Raw genomic sequence first — 15,455 nt, forward strand, 5'->3', positions numbered from 1 at the left:
GTTTTTTTGAAATCTCAACTTGTTCTTGCAGGATACTAGTTTGTGTGTGGAATCGACCCCTGTTTCACTCGATCCGTATTTAAACAAAGACCAATTCCATAATATCTGAGGGAGGAGGGAAGAAAGAAACAAGGAGAGAACGACCCATTTCATCGCCGAATTTACTTTCACTTGCACTTTCAAATTTTTTTTTTTTTTTTTTGCCTTTTTTGAATAGATTTTGAGGAGCACAGATTTCAACCATGTTGAGAGAATATAAACTAGTCGTGGTAGGAGGCGGTGGTGTTGGAAAATCGGCACTTACAATACAGTTGATTCAGTCGCACTTTGTGGACGAGTATGACCCCACGATCGAAGATAGTTACAGGAAGCAGTGCACCATAGATGGCCAACAAGTCTTGTTGGATATCTTGGATACTGCAGGACAAGAGGAATACTCCGCCATGAGAGAGCAATATATGCGAACAGGGGAAGGCTTCTTGCTTGTGTACTCCATCAATTCGAAAAACTCGTTGGAAGAGTTGCAGCTGTTTTACGAGCAGATCCAAAGAGTCAAAGATACCGAGCAAGTGCCGGTATTGGTTGTGGGAAACAAATGTGATTTGGAAATGGAGAGACAAGTCAGCTATGAAGAAGGATTAGCGTTGGCCAATTCGTTTAATTGCCCATTTTTGGAAACTTCTGCTAAGCAACGAATCAATGTCGAAGAAGCATTTTATGACTTGGTTAGATTCACGAGGGATACGGAAGCAGCTGCTAGACAGCAACAGCAGCAGCAGCAGCAACAACAGCAACAACAGCAATCACAGCAATCACAACAGCAAAAGGGACTGAATAACCAAGCAGGAGGCGCAGCAGGCGCAGGCGGTGTAGCTAGTCCTCAGTCTGGCAAACGGAACCGTTTCTCGAACGGCTCGGCTGCCAATGGCAAGCCTCTACAGAATGACAACGTACAATCGACGAGTAACGCTGCCCGGAAGCAGCACTCGGAAGCTACCGCGTCGCCGGAAAAGTCGAAATCTGGATGTTGTGTGATTTCCTAGGACAATACATTAGTCGATTAATAAAGAAGAAAAGTAACCTTGTACCAAAAAAAAAAAAAAAAAAAAAAAAAAGCAAAAAAGTATTCACTTTATCGTTGGAACATTCTACTACCGCATCCAATTATGCTGTTTTATCATCGTTTACTAGGTGGGTTTGGTGGGACATCAATGGGTGTGTATCAAAATTGGTGTCAAAAAAATTTGGGAGTTATATACCTATGTAATTGAGATAATCTTTCACCTCCATTCCAATTCTAATACAGAAAAAAAAAATAGTTGACAGTGAGCTTTTTATATCAAGTTATCATCATCATTGACGTTGTTTTTCTTTTTTTTTATCTAATTTATAAAGTGGATCACGATGAAATGTAAGATCAAACTAGCGAAAATGAAATCTGCAAATGATCTCTCTGGCGTGATACTTTTGAAAAAACTCGTTTCTTCATCACCAATTACATCTTCCACCGCAATTTCCTCAACTTCTTTCGCGTCATCAACATCTTTGATTTTCTCTTCGCCAACTTTGGCGGCTTTGACCGCTGGTTTAGCATGCAGCGGCTTCGTTTCTCTTTCGCCATCATTGATCTGCAACCTCAAACTCACCAAGAGCACAAATTGGCCAACGCATATCGCGAACCCACCAAGAAAGGCATTAAAGGGGAAATTCCCAATTAAAAGCACATAGCCAAATTGCAAGACTCCCAACAGGACTAAGAACGCGAGGAAGATGTCTATAAGTTTCAATTTCGGTGTGAGCGAAGCGAAATAGTCCTTGATGGTTGTGTCTAATGCCAGGTATAGTTGGGAGATTGTATTGGAGAGGGGTTTCTTTGTTGAGGTTGATATCGTGGCTGTGGTGGTTGGTGAGGACGCAGAGTCGGCGTTGGATGCCTTGGCTGCTTGAGCCTTCTTGATTGCTACGTTATTCTTGGCCATTGATACAATTGACGTGTGTCTGTGTATATGTATATGTGTATGGTTGTTGATCTACCCTTTTCTGAAGGTGGTTTACACGGTGTATGGTAATTTTCCACTAGCACAATTTCGCGGGCAAAAAACCGAAAAAAAAAGTACGTGCGAATGAAAGGGGAGAGTGTGGGACACGTTCAACCTCCAATCATCACAAGATTAAGGAGTCAACTATTAGAAGAAGATCCAATATCCAGAACAAACACTGTTCAATCGGCATATTGCACAGAAAATGAGTATAGAACAATCTCAACTGCAGGATCATCCACAGCGCAGCTCCGATCTGGCCAATCACCGGTCTAGCCATGAGGCGGCCTTAAAATGCGAGGAAGCGGTGCAGCTGGCTCAAGAAGTTGAACATCTGCATCTGCAACAGCTGACAATTAAAGAAGAAGAAGAGTTGAGACAACAGCATATCGAACAACGAAACACAAATCTACGCAAGATAACCGAACCGCCCGTGCTACGCATTATCCCGCCCTTGAACTTTTGCCCCGTTGAAAAACAGCTATATCGATCAGGACAGCCGTCCACGATAAACCAGCTGTTTTTGAACCAGTTGAACCTCAAGACTATCATCTGGCTCGCTTCGGAGGAACCGAGCGACGAGTTCTTGGACTATTGTGCATCGCAAGCGATTCAAGTCGACTTTGTCGCGGGGATGAATGATTTTGAATTTGACAAGATCCACAATCGCCACGTCTCGATCAACCCTTGGGACTCCTTGAACGAGAGCACCATCACCAAGGCCTTGGAGCTAATTGTCGACAAGCGCAACTATCCCATGCTTGTATGTTGCGGAATGGGGAGACATCGCACTGGTACTGTGGTTGGATGTTTGCGGCGTTTCCAAGGGTGGAACTTAGCGAGTGTCAGTGAGGAGTACCGCCGATTTGTCGGGGCGCGAAGAGGCCGGATTTTGGTGGAGTTGTTGATTGAAGGGTTTGATATCAGTACTGTGCGGGTCGATCCGCAATATGCTCCGGATTGGCTCAAGGTTAAACCTGCTTGATCCAGTTCCAAGCTATGCTTTTGAGAGCAAAAAAAAAAAAAAAATCATTGCAACACTAGAGAGACGCTGAGATAATTAGTGATCCGACCTAGGCACTGGCAGTCAGCGAGTCAACCGGAGACCAAGTCAGTTTTTGGCACCCGACTACATTTGCGGGAAATGCAGCACTTTCAAAAAATGCCATGTCCTTGAGGAACGAAGCAGCTAATTGATTGAATTTTTTTTTTTTTTGGAGATCTGATGTGCGCCGTTTGACGAGGTAAACGAGTGCTTTTCTTTATTACTTACAGGAAAGTGTTCTTTGCCTTTTGGTCAATGTCTCCTGGCGGATGTGAACTTTAAATGTTGGTGAACCTCTCGTGAGTTGTCTTGGGGTATAAAATAAAACTCGGTGATAAGAGAAACGAGCGAGATTCCACCGAACAAAATAGAATTCTCACGGTAGTTTTTACTCCACACTTTTGACAAGGGAGAGGGACGAGGAGATGTAACGTGATTGGATCTGTGACAGCAACTGCCACCACCACCGCTGTTTGTAGATATTATACAGTATATACTGCTACGAGACTGGTCCTTTTCTAGCTAGAAGGATAGAGATGCCTCAGCTCTCCACACCTTTCAGGAATAGGTTCATGTGAAAGTGCTAGAGCCTGTTGTATATAAACCCAACATATCATCCATAGCAAACGAGAAGGAGAGAGAAAAGATAGTGGAGAGGAAAGTTTTGCCATCGTTCCCCGCTCTTTTCTTGCAACAAGACGGCCCATCCACAAGTCAAGTCAAGTCAAGTCAAGTAATCTCAAGGAAGGTGTCAGTTAGTTAGTCGTTCGTTATAAAAGGGCCGTAGATGAGTAGAAAGGTTGAGTGTGTAGTTGTTGAAACACCATGAACGAGACAAGGGCAATTTTGTCTCTCGCTCTCCCTAAACCTGTTTGCCACTGGGATTTTCACATACCACCAAGCAAGCGAGTGGAGCAGAAGACGCAGCCGTGACTGACCGAAAGAGCTATCTCCTTGCATATGACGCTCTTTCTCGTCATTATTCTTGTCCTTACCATTGGAGCCTCCAAGGCATGCACAATTTGGCTAAACCCTGAGGCTCAATGTTTGAATAACGGAGACATTGCCACGATTTGGTGACCTCTCTCTCTCCGTCTCTCTCGTTCTTTATCTCTCTTTATCTCCCGCTTTATCACTCTCTTTATCTTCGTCCCCATTTTCAAATTTGATTCTCTTTTTTTTATTCTACAAAAGACCCCGATTCTTTTTCTCTTTTTCTTTCTTTCTTTCATTCACAACACAACTTGAACAGAACAAGAGAGTAAGCAGTGGCTCCAGCTGTTGAAACAACCTTTCAGAGTCAAAAAATAGCCACAGTTATTGAATCATCTCCACTCAGATTTCACATCAAGTCAGCCTAGGACAATTTTTTCTGTTTTTTTTTTTTGTTTGAACTACCCATACTGCTTTATCAACGGCAAACTTCCACGGCAACACTAGATTCACCAATAAACGATACTTTGAGTTTTTGAAAGAAAGTATTTGTTTGCTGCTGCTGCTTTACATCATCCACTAATCCTTCATCCCCACTTCATCGTTCCCAGAATCGTATCTTCATTTGCCGTCTTTTTTTTTTTTTTTTCTGGATCTTTTTTATTAATTAACACTCATATATCTTTACAATGGCAGGAACATGTATTTCTACCATCAAAGTGTTGGGGTTGGGATCGCTTGGTTTGTTGACCACTTCGATCATTTACCAGTCGATTCAAAATATCCCTCAGTTGATTAACCAAATCAACTCAATCTACCAGTTTAATTTATCGCAGTTGAACCATCAGATTTACAAAACAAAGACTTTTATATTGGGCTCGCGTATCGTTAACGGTTTGTTGACTGGGTTAAGTACCGTTTTGTTTTCGTTGGCTTTCAAGTACAGTTCAGCCGATGAAAAACATCCATATTTAATCTACGCTGCTATTGGTGCTCCATTGAGTTTGCTTGGTTTATACTACAATGCGTGGTTTGCTGAGGATAAGATTTTGAGCAAAGACGGAAATGGCTCATTTTTGAAGCAACAAAAGAAGAAACATACGAAGTTTGCCTCTTCAACTACAACCGTTACAAATCCAAGTTCGGTTGCCACTCCGGATATCGATTATGAAGAAGGAGAGGTCCAGGATGACGAGGAAGATGATGAATCGGCTGAAGTCATTTCGAAAGTCAACACTGCTGACGAATTGGGTAGATCTTATGTTCACCTTTCCGATGAATCGGGTATATCTACTCCAACGTCAACTCAACCCCCATCTCCTACTTTAAAACACCAAGAAGAAGAGGAAGCACACGGGGAAACCTCACAACAGCCACAAGAAGCCAAGCCAGAAGACGAAAATGAAGTGGATACTGAAATCGAAACCACTTTACTCAAGAAGGAAGTTGTCCAAGACTTGCAACATATCCAACTGGGCTACACCGTTGCGTCTTATGTTTCTGGCATAAGTTTGACATTAGCGGTGGTTGGGTTGTTTGGAGATTTTTATTTCGTATAAATTGATGCTATTGCAAGAGATGAAAGATTGTAAAAGGTCATAGGTTTTAGGAAATATATACATTGGTTGAGTAAAAATCTCCTGTAAAGAGGAGGCTCCGGGGGGGGATAAAGGGCCACACACGTGTGAGTGGAGGTTGGAGACATCTTGAAGCAATTTGTCTTTGTTCCCCGTCGGTGAATGACAAACATCAACCATTCTTCAACGTCCGCTTCTTACAGGCTAATCAAAACCGGCAATCGGAATATAAGCGTATCATCGATGGAGTGATCGAACCCCTCGCTTTTCCCTTTGTTGCCTTTTCCCCCTCCCACTTATCCCCCCCTCTAATTCGCCCTTCTCCGCACCTCCTCCTGTTTTGGAAAAACGTGCACGACCCTTTTTCCGGACGCTACCAAGTGTGATAGCTGCTATGTTCCTCAAAGTCAAAACATTTGACAACATCCAAACACCAAAGCCCACACACCCAAACACCAGTCCACTACGACTACCAGTTACCTGAATTTACAACCAACCAAACCACCCTAGCGTTTGAGCATTTAGAAGAGTTTCTTTTTTTTTTGCAGCCGAATACTCCAGAGATAGCGAATTGTAGTAAGGAAGCGGCTACAGTGCTCAAGAGCCAAAGATGAACTATTCGTACAATTACGATGCCGCGTTTGACCCCAACAATACCGAGGAAGCCACAGCACAAGCCGTGTTTGCAGCAGGTCAGCAGCATCAGCAATTGCAACACCAGCGTAGAGCACAAGCTGAAGCCGTTCAGCAACAACGTCACCATCATCATCATCATCACCAGCAACAGCAGCAGCAGCAGCAGCAGCAGCAGCAGCAGCTTTATCAGCCTGCTTTGTTTCACCACGAGTACACCAAGCCTAGTAGACTGATATTCGTCACTTCCGACGGGGGTCAAATCCATTTCTACATCGATATCAGCGAGCCCAACAGACAGAAATACGTCAAGGCAATCATTGAAAATGGCGGATGTGTAACGGAAGGCGGAGTGGAAAACGTAGTGTACTTGAGCTCGAGGGAATTTCCCGGGTACATCCGTACTCAGTTCATTGAAGATTGTGTTGCTCACGGGTACTTGCTTTCTTTCCATGATTATATCGTGCCCGCGGTGCAGGAGGATCAAGAGCCGGATATTGATGTGTTGGGGTTGCAGGAGCATCACATGCGGCAGTTTCAGCCTCATTTGCCCCCTCTGCAAGATCTTCACCCGGTTCAACAACAGCAGCCACAAGCACAAGCACCAGAGCAGCAGCAGCATATTTTGCCTCATCAGAGCACTCCGAGTGCTGCACCGACTAAGATTGCATCTGCGAACGGTTCAAAGAGCACCAAGAAAACAGCTGCTTCATCTTCGGCTACTTCGGCGCTGTCGAACCGATTCACCGAGGAAAAAGACAAGTATATCCTCGAGCAAGTACGCAAGAACCCCAAGTTTAGAAACAGTCATGAGTTTTTCCGCAGTTTGGCTCTGCATCAGTTGTTAAAGGTCCATACTGGTAACTCGATCCGAGCTCGTTATCGTCGTCATTTGGAACCTAAGCTTGAGTTCGTTTACAAGACTACCATCACTGGCAAATTGGTCAAGGACCCTAGTAGTGGGCAATTGATCAAGGTTGGCTTAGACGAATTGCCTTCGGGTTTGAAGACGATGTTCAGTGCTGAAGATGACTATTTCCTCTGCAAGACTATTCATGATCATAATCTTAAGATAAGCCAAGAACATAATGTCGAGTTTGACCCTAGGAAATACGTGAATATGCCATATTCATTTTTCAACGACATGTATCGAGCTAACCATCGACACACTTTGCACTCCTGGAGAGATAGATATAGGAAGTATTGCACTGAGGGAACAATACCGAGATATATGCAACATTATGAAAAATGCATCAAGGAGAATAAAGAGCCGCCCACGTTAAGTAGGATCCCCGAGCATGTGTTGGAACTTAATAATTTGAAAGCGGACGTGAAAGAGTTGAAACATGAGGAGGAGAAATCGAATAAGCGGAAACTGAAGAGGTCGACGCGGGAGATTGATGATGAGGATATTGCGTTTGTTAGAGATGCTGAAGCTGAGGCGCTAGCTGCGATATCCGCGTCAAATGCGCGGGATGAGGCTAAACAAAAAGAAAAAGAAAAAGAAAAGGAAAAGGAAAAAGAGAACAAAGAGAAAGGAGTGGGCGAGGGAGAGGGAGAGGAAGAGGAAGAGGAAGAAGAAGAAGCAAAGGCATTAGATGAAGAGATTGGGGAGTTGAAAAGCTCAGACATCGATCATGCCATGGGCCGCAAACTGAAAAAGAGAAAAAAGACTCGTGGTGGCAAACGGTCAGTTGAAGCTGGCGTTGAATCTGGACAAGCAGTAGATGCTGAACTTGGTGTTGGTCGATTGAAAAAATCTCGAGTTGGTGCTGGCTCCGGTGGAGATCAAGCCGAGCTTGATGAGGCCAAGATCAAGGTTCCGCAATTGGACAGTCTTGGGGACTTGAGCGGAAACGATGACTATGATGACGCGTTGGATGACATTGAGAATTTGGAACTTCCCGGTGGTGACAACCATGGTGATGGCAATGAGGAGGAGGAGGAAGGGGAGGGGGAGGGGGATATTGAGAACTTGAAACTCCCCAGTGAAGATGCCAACAATAGTGGTGGTAGTGATGGCGAGGACGTGCTTGAAGCCGATGATGAATTCTTCTCCATGCCCAAACCTCGTGAGTCCAACGCAAGCACCATCGAAGAATCAGACAAAGACGAGACGGCAGAAGTGCCTCCTCGACCCAGCGTGGAATTGAAATACCTCGCTAAGACAACCAGCATCGACGACGTTGCCAAATCGGCACCCAAATTCTACAAACTTGCCCGGATGGCCAACCCGCAGCCGAAACTAAACAAGGCCATAATCGAAGCGGACGCCAGTGTAATCTATCGGAACTTAGCCAAGTTGGGTCTCGATGACTGCTTCACTTCGCATTTGATCTACGCGTGCAGCGGCGACACCGCGGTCATGATACTGTATCTCGTTAGCTTCTTGCTGGTGGTGCGCGAGCGGCATATCCAGCAGGATGAAGAGTGGCGTGACGTAAATGAGTATTTGCCGAAAGGTGAAGAGGTGAGCGGGGTGTGGACTGCCGAGTTGGATGCGTTGTTGGATGGTGAGGCGGGCGAGACAAAGGCCGAGTTGTTGCGGTGCAAGAGCCAGGATGAGATTGACAAGAGGAGGAAGTTCATCTCGAGTGTGGGCTAGTTTTAGACCCTTTACCTCTTTTATTTGACTTGTTTAGTTTTGTATAGTTTGATCTTGTGCTGTCGTGTGAATCCACTCCAGTTTCTACACTTGGAAAGTAGTATCCGAATAATGAGTATAAAAAAGATATAGACTACTGAAGAAGACTATAAATTAAACAAAAGTCCATATAAGCCCAATGTCCAAAAAAACAAAATGTCAACTCTCAGTGTTTTCAAAAAAACCAACAACTTTATGATGATGGGGTATAGTTATAAATGTATAAAAAAAAATCAACAAAAAACATGTGAAAAAAAAAAAGATCAACAAAAAAAAGGCAAACAACTAGTGGCTAAACTAGTATGATTTGGTATGAACAAAACTGAACAAACGATGTGTTTTCTTTTTTTAGAAAAAAAAAAAAAAGAATGAAGAGAGGATGAAATGACCCAAGGTTTCGCCTCTAGCTTAGTTGGATAAGAAACCCCAGTATTTCTCAGCATTGTAAGGGCCATCGTGTTTCCACAAGTCGTTGAAGGCAGTGAACAAGATGGTTGCGTCACCGCAAGTGGACTTGATCGACTGGATAGCAGCGTCTTGGTTCTGCTTCGATGGAACAGCAACTCCATTAGAGTCACCCTTTGAAGGCCAACCGGATTCGGTGATCAAGACTCTCTTGGAGTTTCCGCATGCGGTCGAGACTCTTTGGATTTGCGACAACAACCATGAGCCGGCTTGGTCGGCAGTGTAGTGGCCGTCAAAGAAGGCGTGGGCATTGACGGCAATGTAGTCGGAGTACTGGCACAAGGAAGGGTTGTTGATGACGGCGATAAAGGTGTCGACGGAAACAATGGGGCCCGAGTAGCCGTGTCCCTTCATGGCGGACTTGGTTTGGTCGACATAGGACTTGATTTGGTCGGGGCTGCATTGGCCATTGTTGACCAACTCGTTACCAACGGACACGGTGTCTATGTCGCTCCATGAACCGTGGGCGTTAACGGCATCGGCAATGGTTTGACAGTTGGAGGAGATTTGGCTCACGTCAAAGATTCCGGCAAACACTTTTTGGTGGGAAGCCTTGTACTTCAACACTTGGGCCACTTGGTCACAGTCGGTACCGTACAATCTGATAAGGTCGTAGCCCGTCAATTGCGACAACTCGGACGCAATTTGAGACGAGGATTTACACCCGCCCTCGTCAGAGTACGGGGTGTAGGTGATACCTTTTGAGCCGCCGGAGCCAACTGAAGGAGCGCTGGTTGGTTGCGAAGCAGACGAGCTGGCCGGGGCCGGTTGCTTACCAATGGTGACGCCAACACTGGCCGCGGCACTGAAATGGATACCCAAGGCAGCTTTGGCTTGCTCCGAGTCAGGCGCAACAGTAGTAGCAGTGGTGACTTCAGCAGCAGGAGCGTCGGCAGTGGTTGGCTCTGGCGCTGGCGCTGGCGCTGCAGGAGCCTCAGTGGTGTGAGGCTGGCCGTCGGGGCCAACGGTCACCACCACAATGTTGGTCTTGGTGACCACGTGAACAGCCCTCTTTTCGTGCTTGTGGTGCTGGTGCAAAGCCGGCAAGGCCAACACTTGCGCCAACAAGGCTGCAGAAACGACGGTGTTGAACAACATTTTTGACTGTTACTTTTCTTATAGGCTGGTTCTAAGCACGCGGGTATAAAGGAATGGATGTGCTTCAAATGCGTGGGCAAACTTCTAAAGGATACTGAAGGAAAGACTGATAGAAGTTGGAACGGAGGATTTGAATTCAAACGAAAGACCTTGAGTGATTGAGTGAACAAACGAAAGAGGGACTCGAGTTAGTACTACCACTGAATAGGGAAAAGAAAGTGGGAATGGTGGATAGGTTTTATAATGGATTGCGTTGAAGATATAGGCGAGATTGTAGTGGGTTCAAAAGTAGCAAAAAAAAAAAGAAAAGGAGCAGAAGAAAAATAAAAAAAAAAGAAGCAGCGCAACAGTACCACCACCACTACCACCACCACCACCACCACGACGGGGGAGCGAGAAAGGAGTAAGAATTTTTCTGCTGTTCGTCAACAACCACCACCACCACCACAACAACAACAAAGGGGGGTTTAAAATAAACAGAGAAAGTAATAAAAAAAAAAAAGGATTTCTGAAACAACCAACCTGCACCAAACAGAAGCCAACGAGATTTCAACCCGCTGTACAGTTTGGGAGAGGTCGCCCGGCCTGTTCTTCATCTAGCCTGCGCCGAGGCCTATTTCTCCCGTGCAGAAAGGAAGACAGAACGACGGAGGGTAATAAGAAAAAAAGCGTTGCTTAATGAAAGGAGTAGTCTGTTTTCTAGTGGCGGTGTTTACTTTATCGAGTAAGCACCAACTAAAGTAAAATATACGGAAGGTCGTGCACTTTGCATTGTTTGGTAAACAGCCACCACTGCCCACGGCCACGACGAGAGCTAGCTCGAACTTTGCCATCCACTGGCCATCAAGACGACGATGAGCTTTGCCTGAAGCTGCAGCTGCTGTTGCCATTGGCCGTGGTGTTGGAGGCGGTTTCTTTTTTTTTTTTCCACCGGCTCCATGCCAAAGGGTTATCTCTTGGTTCGAGCCGCGCCCCCCATGGCGCACAAGGTTTGAAAAGAAAGCGGAGGCGAGTACCCCGTCGCGGTAACTAAAAGGAATAGGTGTTAAAAAAAAAAAAAGAAAAAACGAGAATTGCTGTTGTCTTTTTTGAGTAGAGGTGAGGCAACGTAGGTACAAGGACACATCTACTGGGAAGAGCATCGACCACACTGTGCAAGGGGAAGTGGACAAACAGCCAGCATCGAATCTGCCAACACACACCAGAGGAAAACTTGGTGTTGAGATTGTGGCCGATATGAAGCCTACCCTTTGAATCTCTCCCACTGACACTAACATTTGCACAAATGGTGCTGGTCGTGCTAAAGTGCGGAAAAGAAAATTTTTTTAGCTTAGTGTGGTATTGCATATAGCCAGCAGATCTTCCCTTGTCGCATTATTTATTTTTCGCACGAAACGAGCGATTGGACAGACGCACGTGAGCCTAAGGGCGCACTAGTGGCCACCGCAGATTGGCAAGAAAATAAACAAGATCGGGCTTCTATTACAACCACAAGCTCAACCTCGTTTTTTTCGAGCCATAAAAGAGAAAAAAATAGTGCGTGTGTTGTGCTCGGTCTAGACCCGGTTTTGCTCGTCTATCGTCTACTGGTAGTGGTGGTGGTGGTGGACTCTCCTCCGTGGTTGAACAATTGCAAATTGGTTGCAGTCAAAGTGAATCTTGTCTTTTTCTCGCAAGATTCGGACTTGATCTCATGCATTTCATATTTCATATTCCTTCAAGTTGCTCCATCACTTGCAGAGAACAAGAGCTGTTGTTTCAAGTCAACGTTGCTAGCAACAAGAACTGCACGTGTACCTTTGAGAGTTGGTCGCTTCTCTACCGTTGCACACCACTGCTTGTTTCAAGATTGATCGACATTTCTTTTCTCCTTGCCTAGCTTCTGCCTCCCTTTTCACGGCATGGCATGGCGGGGCGATCCACCCACCCCCACTCTTGGCCCGATCGCCACGGCCAGCTACCCTTGTCCCGCCCCAAGATATGCCGATGGCAATTCTAAACGCCGATCATCTTCCACTTCATTTTTTTTTTTCATGTTTCGCGTAACGCATGCACGTGATGGTGCAAGAAACAAAGGAAAAAATGAAGGCTGATTCGTATAGTATGCGTTGCAAAGCGGGCAATTTTTCGCAGCATGGGAGATCTTGTGTGGACTCCACCCAACCCCCCTCTTTACAAGCTACAAAACAATACGGCATGCCTGCAGTTTTTAGATTCTTAGTTACTTACATATCTCCTCTAACGGGTCGGTTTGTCAACAAAACCGGCTACTAGTAAACATTGCCAAATGGGAGGCAAGTTTCAGGGGGGTAGAGACAAAGCGACAAAGGGGGTTTGTTGTTATCATGTGCTTTGGTGTTGGTGGTGGTGGTGGTGGTGGTGCTAATGGTAACGGTGATGATGAGGGTTTGATGTGTTGTAGTGTTGCAGTAATTAAAGCAGATAAAAGGACCCTTGTTGTCCCAAGGCTCAATTAGTTTAACCGCTCGTATTGCAACCGAACAATAAAGACAGAAAGGTGAAAAAGAAATTGCGGTATCACAGTGTGCTCTATTTGCTAAGGCAACCCATTATGGTGATGAGCAGCTGGTGCCATCTGCCTTTGGGGACGTCTTTAATTTATACCCAGGGGGTATAATCAGAAAAACTCGAATGTTGCACCTGGCTACAAAGTATCGTAGAACCCACCAGATGTTATTTCGCAGCAGCTCAGCTACCGCCTCTGACCCTTTAATTCCAAAATCGATCTCGTCAAGAACAACTTCAACTTTGGTTCCTCGCCGATATTGTATACATATATATATATATAGACACAAAATAGTAGGAAAAACTTGGCTCATCTATTATCCTCATCACATGAGTTCTGGATTCGCTGATCTAATTTACCTCTGATGACAACCGAAGAACTAAGTTTGACTCTGGATCCGATCAGATCAGCACCATCTGCCTTCTCACTTGGTTTGTTTGTTTTTTTTATAGTTCTTGCGTTCAAGAGGGTGATTCGATTATCCCATGGCTGCAACTCGGTACAGAGATGACGCTTTTTGCCCTCTTTGCACGTCTTAAACTGTTTCCTTCTCGATTCAAGCATGGGTTTCATCAGAAGAGGATGAAAGGTGGGTTAGATGATCCATGTGTAGGACGTAGTGTATCGCGCGAGTTGGCAGTTTCATCCCACTCAAAGTACTAGAGATAGAGGTTGTATCAACCCACAACCCTTTCTCCACTCCAAATCCCCGTCTAGTTTTGTTATCTTCCTGACGAAGGCCAGCTTCAACATCAACGCCAATAACTCAAGTATGCAAGTTTGATGAACCAAAAAAAAAAAAACGGAAGCTTCATGCATGTAATCAATGTTAAATTTGAAACAATCCACCACTCGTTAATAGAGATAGTTTAGCCGATTGCCAATGCAATGGTGCGCCAAGATTGCAAAAAAATTTTCCCTTTTTTTGAGAATGGGCATTCTCCGATGAGCGGGATCAAGCGAAAGGCAACAAGTGGAATCTGCATTCAATCAAGGGGAAATGGATTCAGAATCGTTGGAGATGATACCGGTTGTTTTTTTTTTGTATTCATCATGGTGCGTTCGCGATGAGGTCAACTATTTGAAAGAATTTTTTCTTTCCGATACCGCGGGCTATACCGAGTGATGAGATGAGACCAAGGTCAGTGAGAAAGGCGGTGAATGTCTCAGTCGATGTCTTGATAGATCCTTCTCTTGGTCATCATGTAAGTGAGCTCAAGACGCCCTAATTTTAGGGGGAAAATTTTGATCCAGAGCTGCCCAGACCATGGGCTTACACGGCATCTTTACTAGGAACCGTATATTTTGCTGGACGAACGAGGAGCAGTTGAACGAGTCTACAAACGTAGGTATTGAAGGATACAGCCTTTTTTTGACCTTTGCTCCCCACTTTCCGTTGCTATTGGTATTTCGTTAAAAAAATTTGGCTGTAAATTTGCGCCAAATGTTTTCGGTACTGCAAGAAACTATCATTTGATAAATGGAATTTGGGCGCATTTTTGAACGGTCAGAGCTATTTATCGAGACCTCCAGTATTGAAAGCAACTAGTTTATGTTCCAAACTGTTGCAAAAACATGAGCCTGAGCTGGCCCATGTTCGTGATCGGTCGCGCCAGACCAAGATACATGATTAGCAAAGACTCTACCTCTCGGCACTGGCACTGGCATTTTTTTTTCCCAACAATAAGATTGTGACGACCTTTCCCGTGCTGCATTTTATCGCAGCGTGTGACCTCTTGCTACTGGGGTGGATGCTGTGGTGGTTGACTTGGCTGCAACTCGATTCAATTCATGTCAGGAACGGCGCTTACGTAACCACAACCAAGCGCGACAATTTCTTGCTGCACAACAACAACAACAAGATTGTATTTGACGCGTCGCGACTTAGTTTTGACATTGCCCCGAATCACTGCCATCCCCTCTCTTTCCCCTCCACACACACGCACACATAGAGACAATGTAGTTCTTTGTATTCCATCGATCGTGACTGTGTCTTGGGTAAGTTTTAAGCCTTGTTGACAGGTTCACTTTTTTTATTTACTTTGGCGTGAAAGTGCGATTGGGATGGAACTTCAGTTGGTGTCACACTGAAAAATGTGTAAAGATCACGTGGTATGAAGAGAGAGAGGAAGAGTGTCATTTTCCATCGGGTATAGCAGTTGCAAATCCCATTCGATTTTTCTGGCCACGTTTGATCTCATCTTTGACGAGTAGAACGTTTCCCATTTTTCTAAAGTCGTAGTAGAGCCGAAAGTCACTTTGCGCGCGAGGTGATGGGTTTGGTCTTTCTCTGCCATGACGTTCCCATTTGGCAGTTGACGGAACATGATGCTTAAAATCCCAGCTTCTTACCCTCCTGGCGACTCGTGAGACCTGTTGTCAAGAGACCCCAACGTGGATAAGTGATGAGAGACTCTGCCGTGACTTGTTTAATCGCTGGTAGCAAATGTGGAGAAAAGTTGAAACTGGGTCACGTGACGCGTTGTTGCGGACC

The 15,455-nt window shown here is 45.1% G+C and overlaps 6 protein-coding genes across 6 annotated transcripts; 4 read left to right on the forward strand and 2 right to left on the reverse strand. All coding sequences in view use genetic code 12, as the record gives it.

Annotated features, from left to right (window-relative positions):
• Nucleotides 1–242: 242 nt before the first annotated feature.
• LODBEIA_P37940 (uncharacterized protein) lies at nt 243–1,043 on the forward strand (the record flags this gene model as incomplete). The annotated part of the gene is made up of 1 exon (XM_066973943.1): nt 243–1,043. One exon carries the CDS (start codon nt 243–245, stop codon nt 1,041–1,043), a length of 801 nt encoding a protein of 266 aa, XP_066830732.1.
• A 339-nt stretch (nt 1,044–1,382) lies between these two features.
• On the reverse strand, nt 1,383–1,979 carry LODBEIA_P37950 (uncharacterized protein; the record flags this gene model as incomplete). Its single annotated transcript, XM_066973944.1, has 1 exon — nt 1,383–1,979. One exon carries the CDS (start codon nt 1,977–1,979, stop codon nt 1,383–1,385), a length of 597 nt encoding a protein of 198 aa, XP_066830733.1.
• Nucleotides 1,980–2,244: 265 nt separating this feature from the next.
• LODBEIA_P37960 (uncharacterized protein) lies at nt 2,245–3,024 on the forward strand (the record flags this gene model as incomplete). Its single annotated transcript, XM_066973945.1, has 1 exon — nt 2,245–3,024. The coding sequence occupies one exon, from the start codon at nt 2,245–2,247 to the stop codon at nt 3,022–3,024; it is 780 nt and encodes a 259-aa protein (XP_066830734.1).
• Nucleotides 3,025–4,706: 1,682 nt separating this feature from the next.
• Nucleotides 4,707–5,576, forward strand: LODBEIA_P37970 (uncharacterized protein; the record flags this gene model as incomplete). Its single annotated transcript, XM_066973946.1, has 1 exon — nt 4,707–5,576. One exon carries the CDS (start codon nt 4,707–4,709, stop codon nt 5,574–5,576), a length of 870 nt encoding a protein of 289 aa, XP_066830735.1.
• Nucleotides 5,577–6,204: 628 nt separating this feature from the next.
• LODBEIA_P37980 (uncharacterized protein) lies at nt 6,205–8,832 on the forward strand (the record flags this gene model as incomplete). The annotated part of the gene is made up of 1 exon (XM_066973947.1): nt 6,205–8,832. One exon carries the CDS (start codon nt 6,205–6,207, stop codon nt 8,830–8,832), a length of 2,628 nt encoding a protein of 875 aa, XP_066830736.1.
• Nucleotides 8,833–9,279: 447 nt separating this feature from the next.
• Nucleotides 9,280–10,434, reverse strand: LODBEIA_P37990 (uncharacterized protein; the record flags this gene model as incomplete). Its single annotated transcript, XM_066973948.1, has 1 exon — nt 9,280–10,434. One exon carries the CDS (start codon nt 10,432–10,434, stop codon nt 9,280–9,282), a length of 1,155 nt encoding a protein of 384 aa, XP_066830737.1.
• Nucleotides 10,435–15,455: the final 5,021 nt, after the last annotated feature.

The sequence above is a fragment of the Lodderomyces beijingensis genome, assembly GCF_963989305.1.
Source record: "Lodderomyces beijingensis strain CBS 14171 genome assembly, chromosome: 4".
NCBI lineage: Eukaryota > Fungi > Ascomycota > Pichiomycetes > Serinales > Debaryomycetaceae > Lodderomyces > Lodderomyces beijingensis.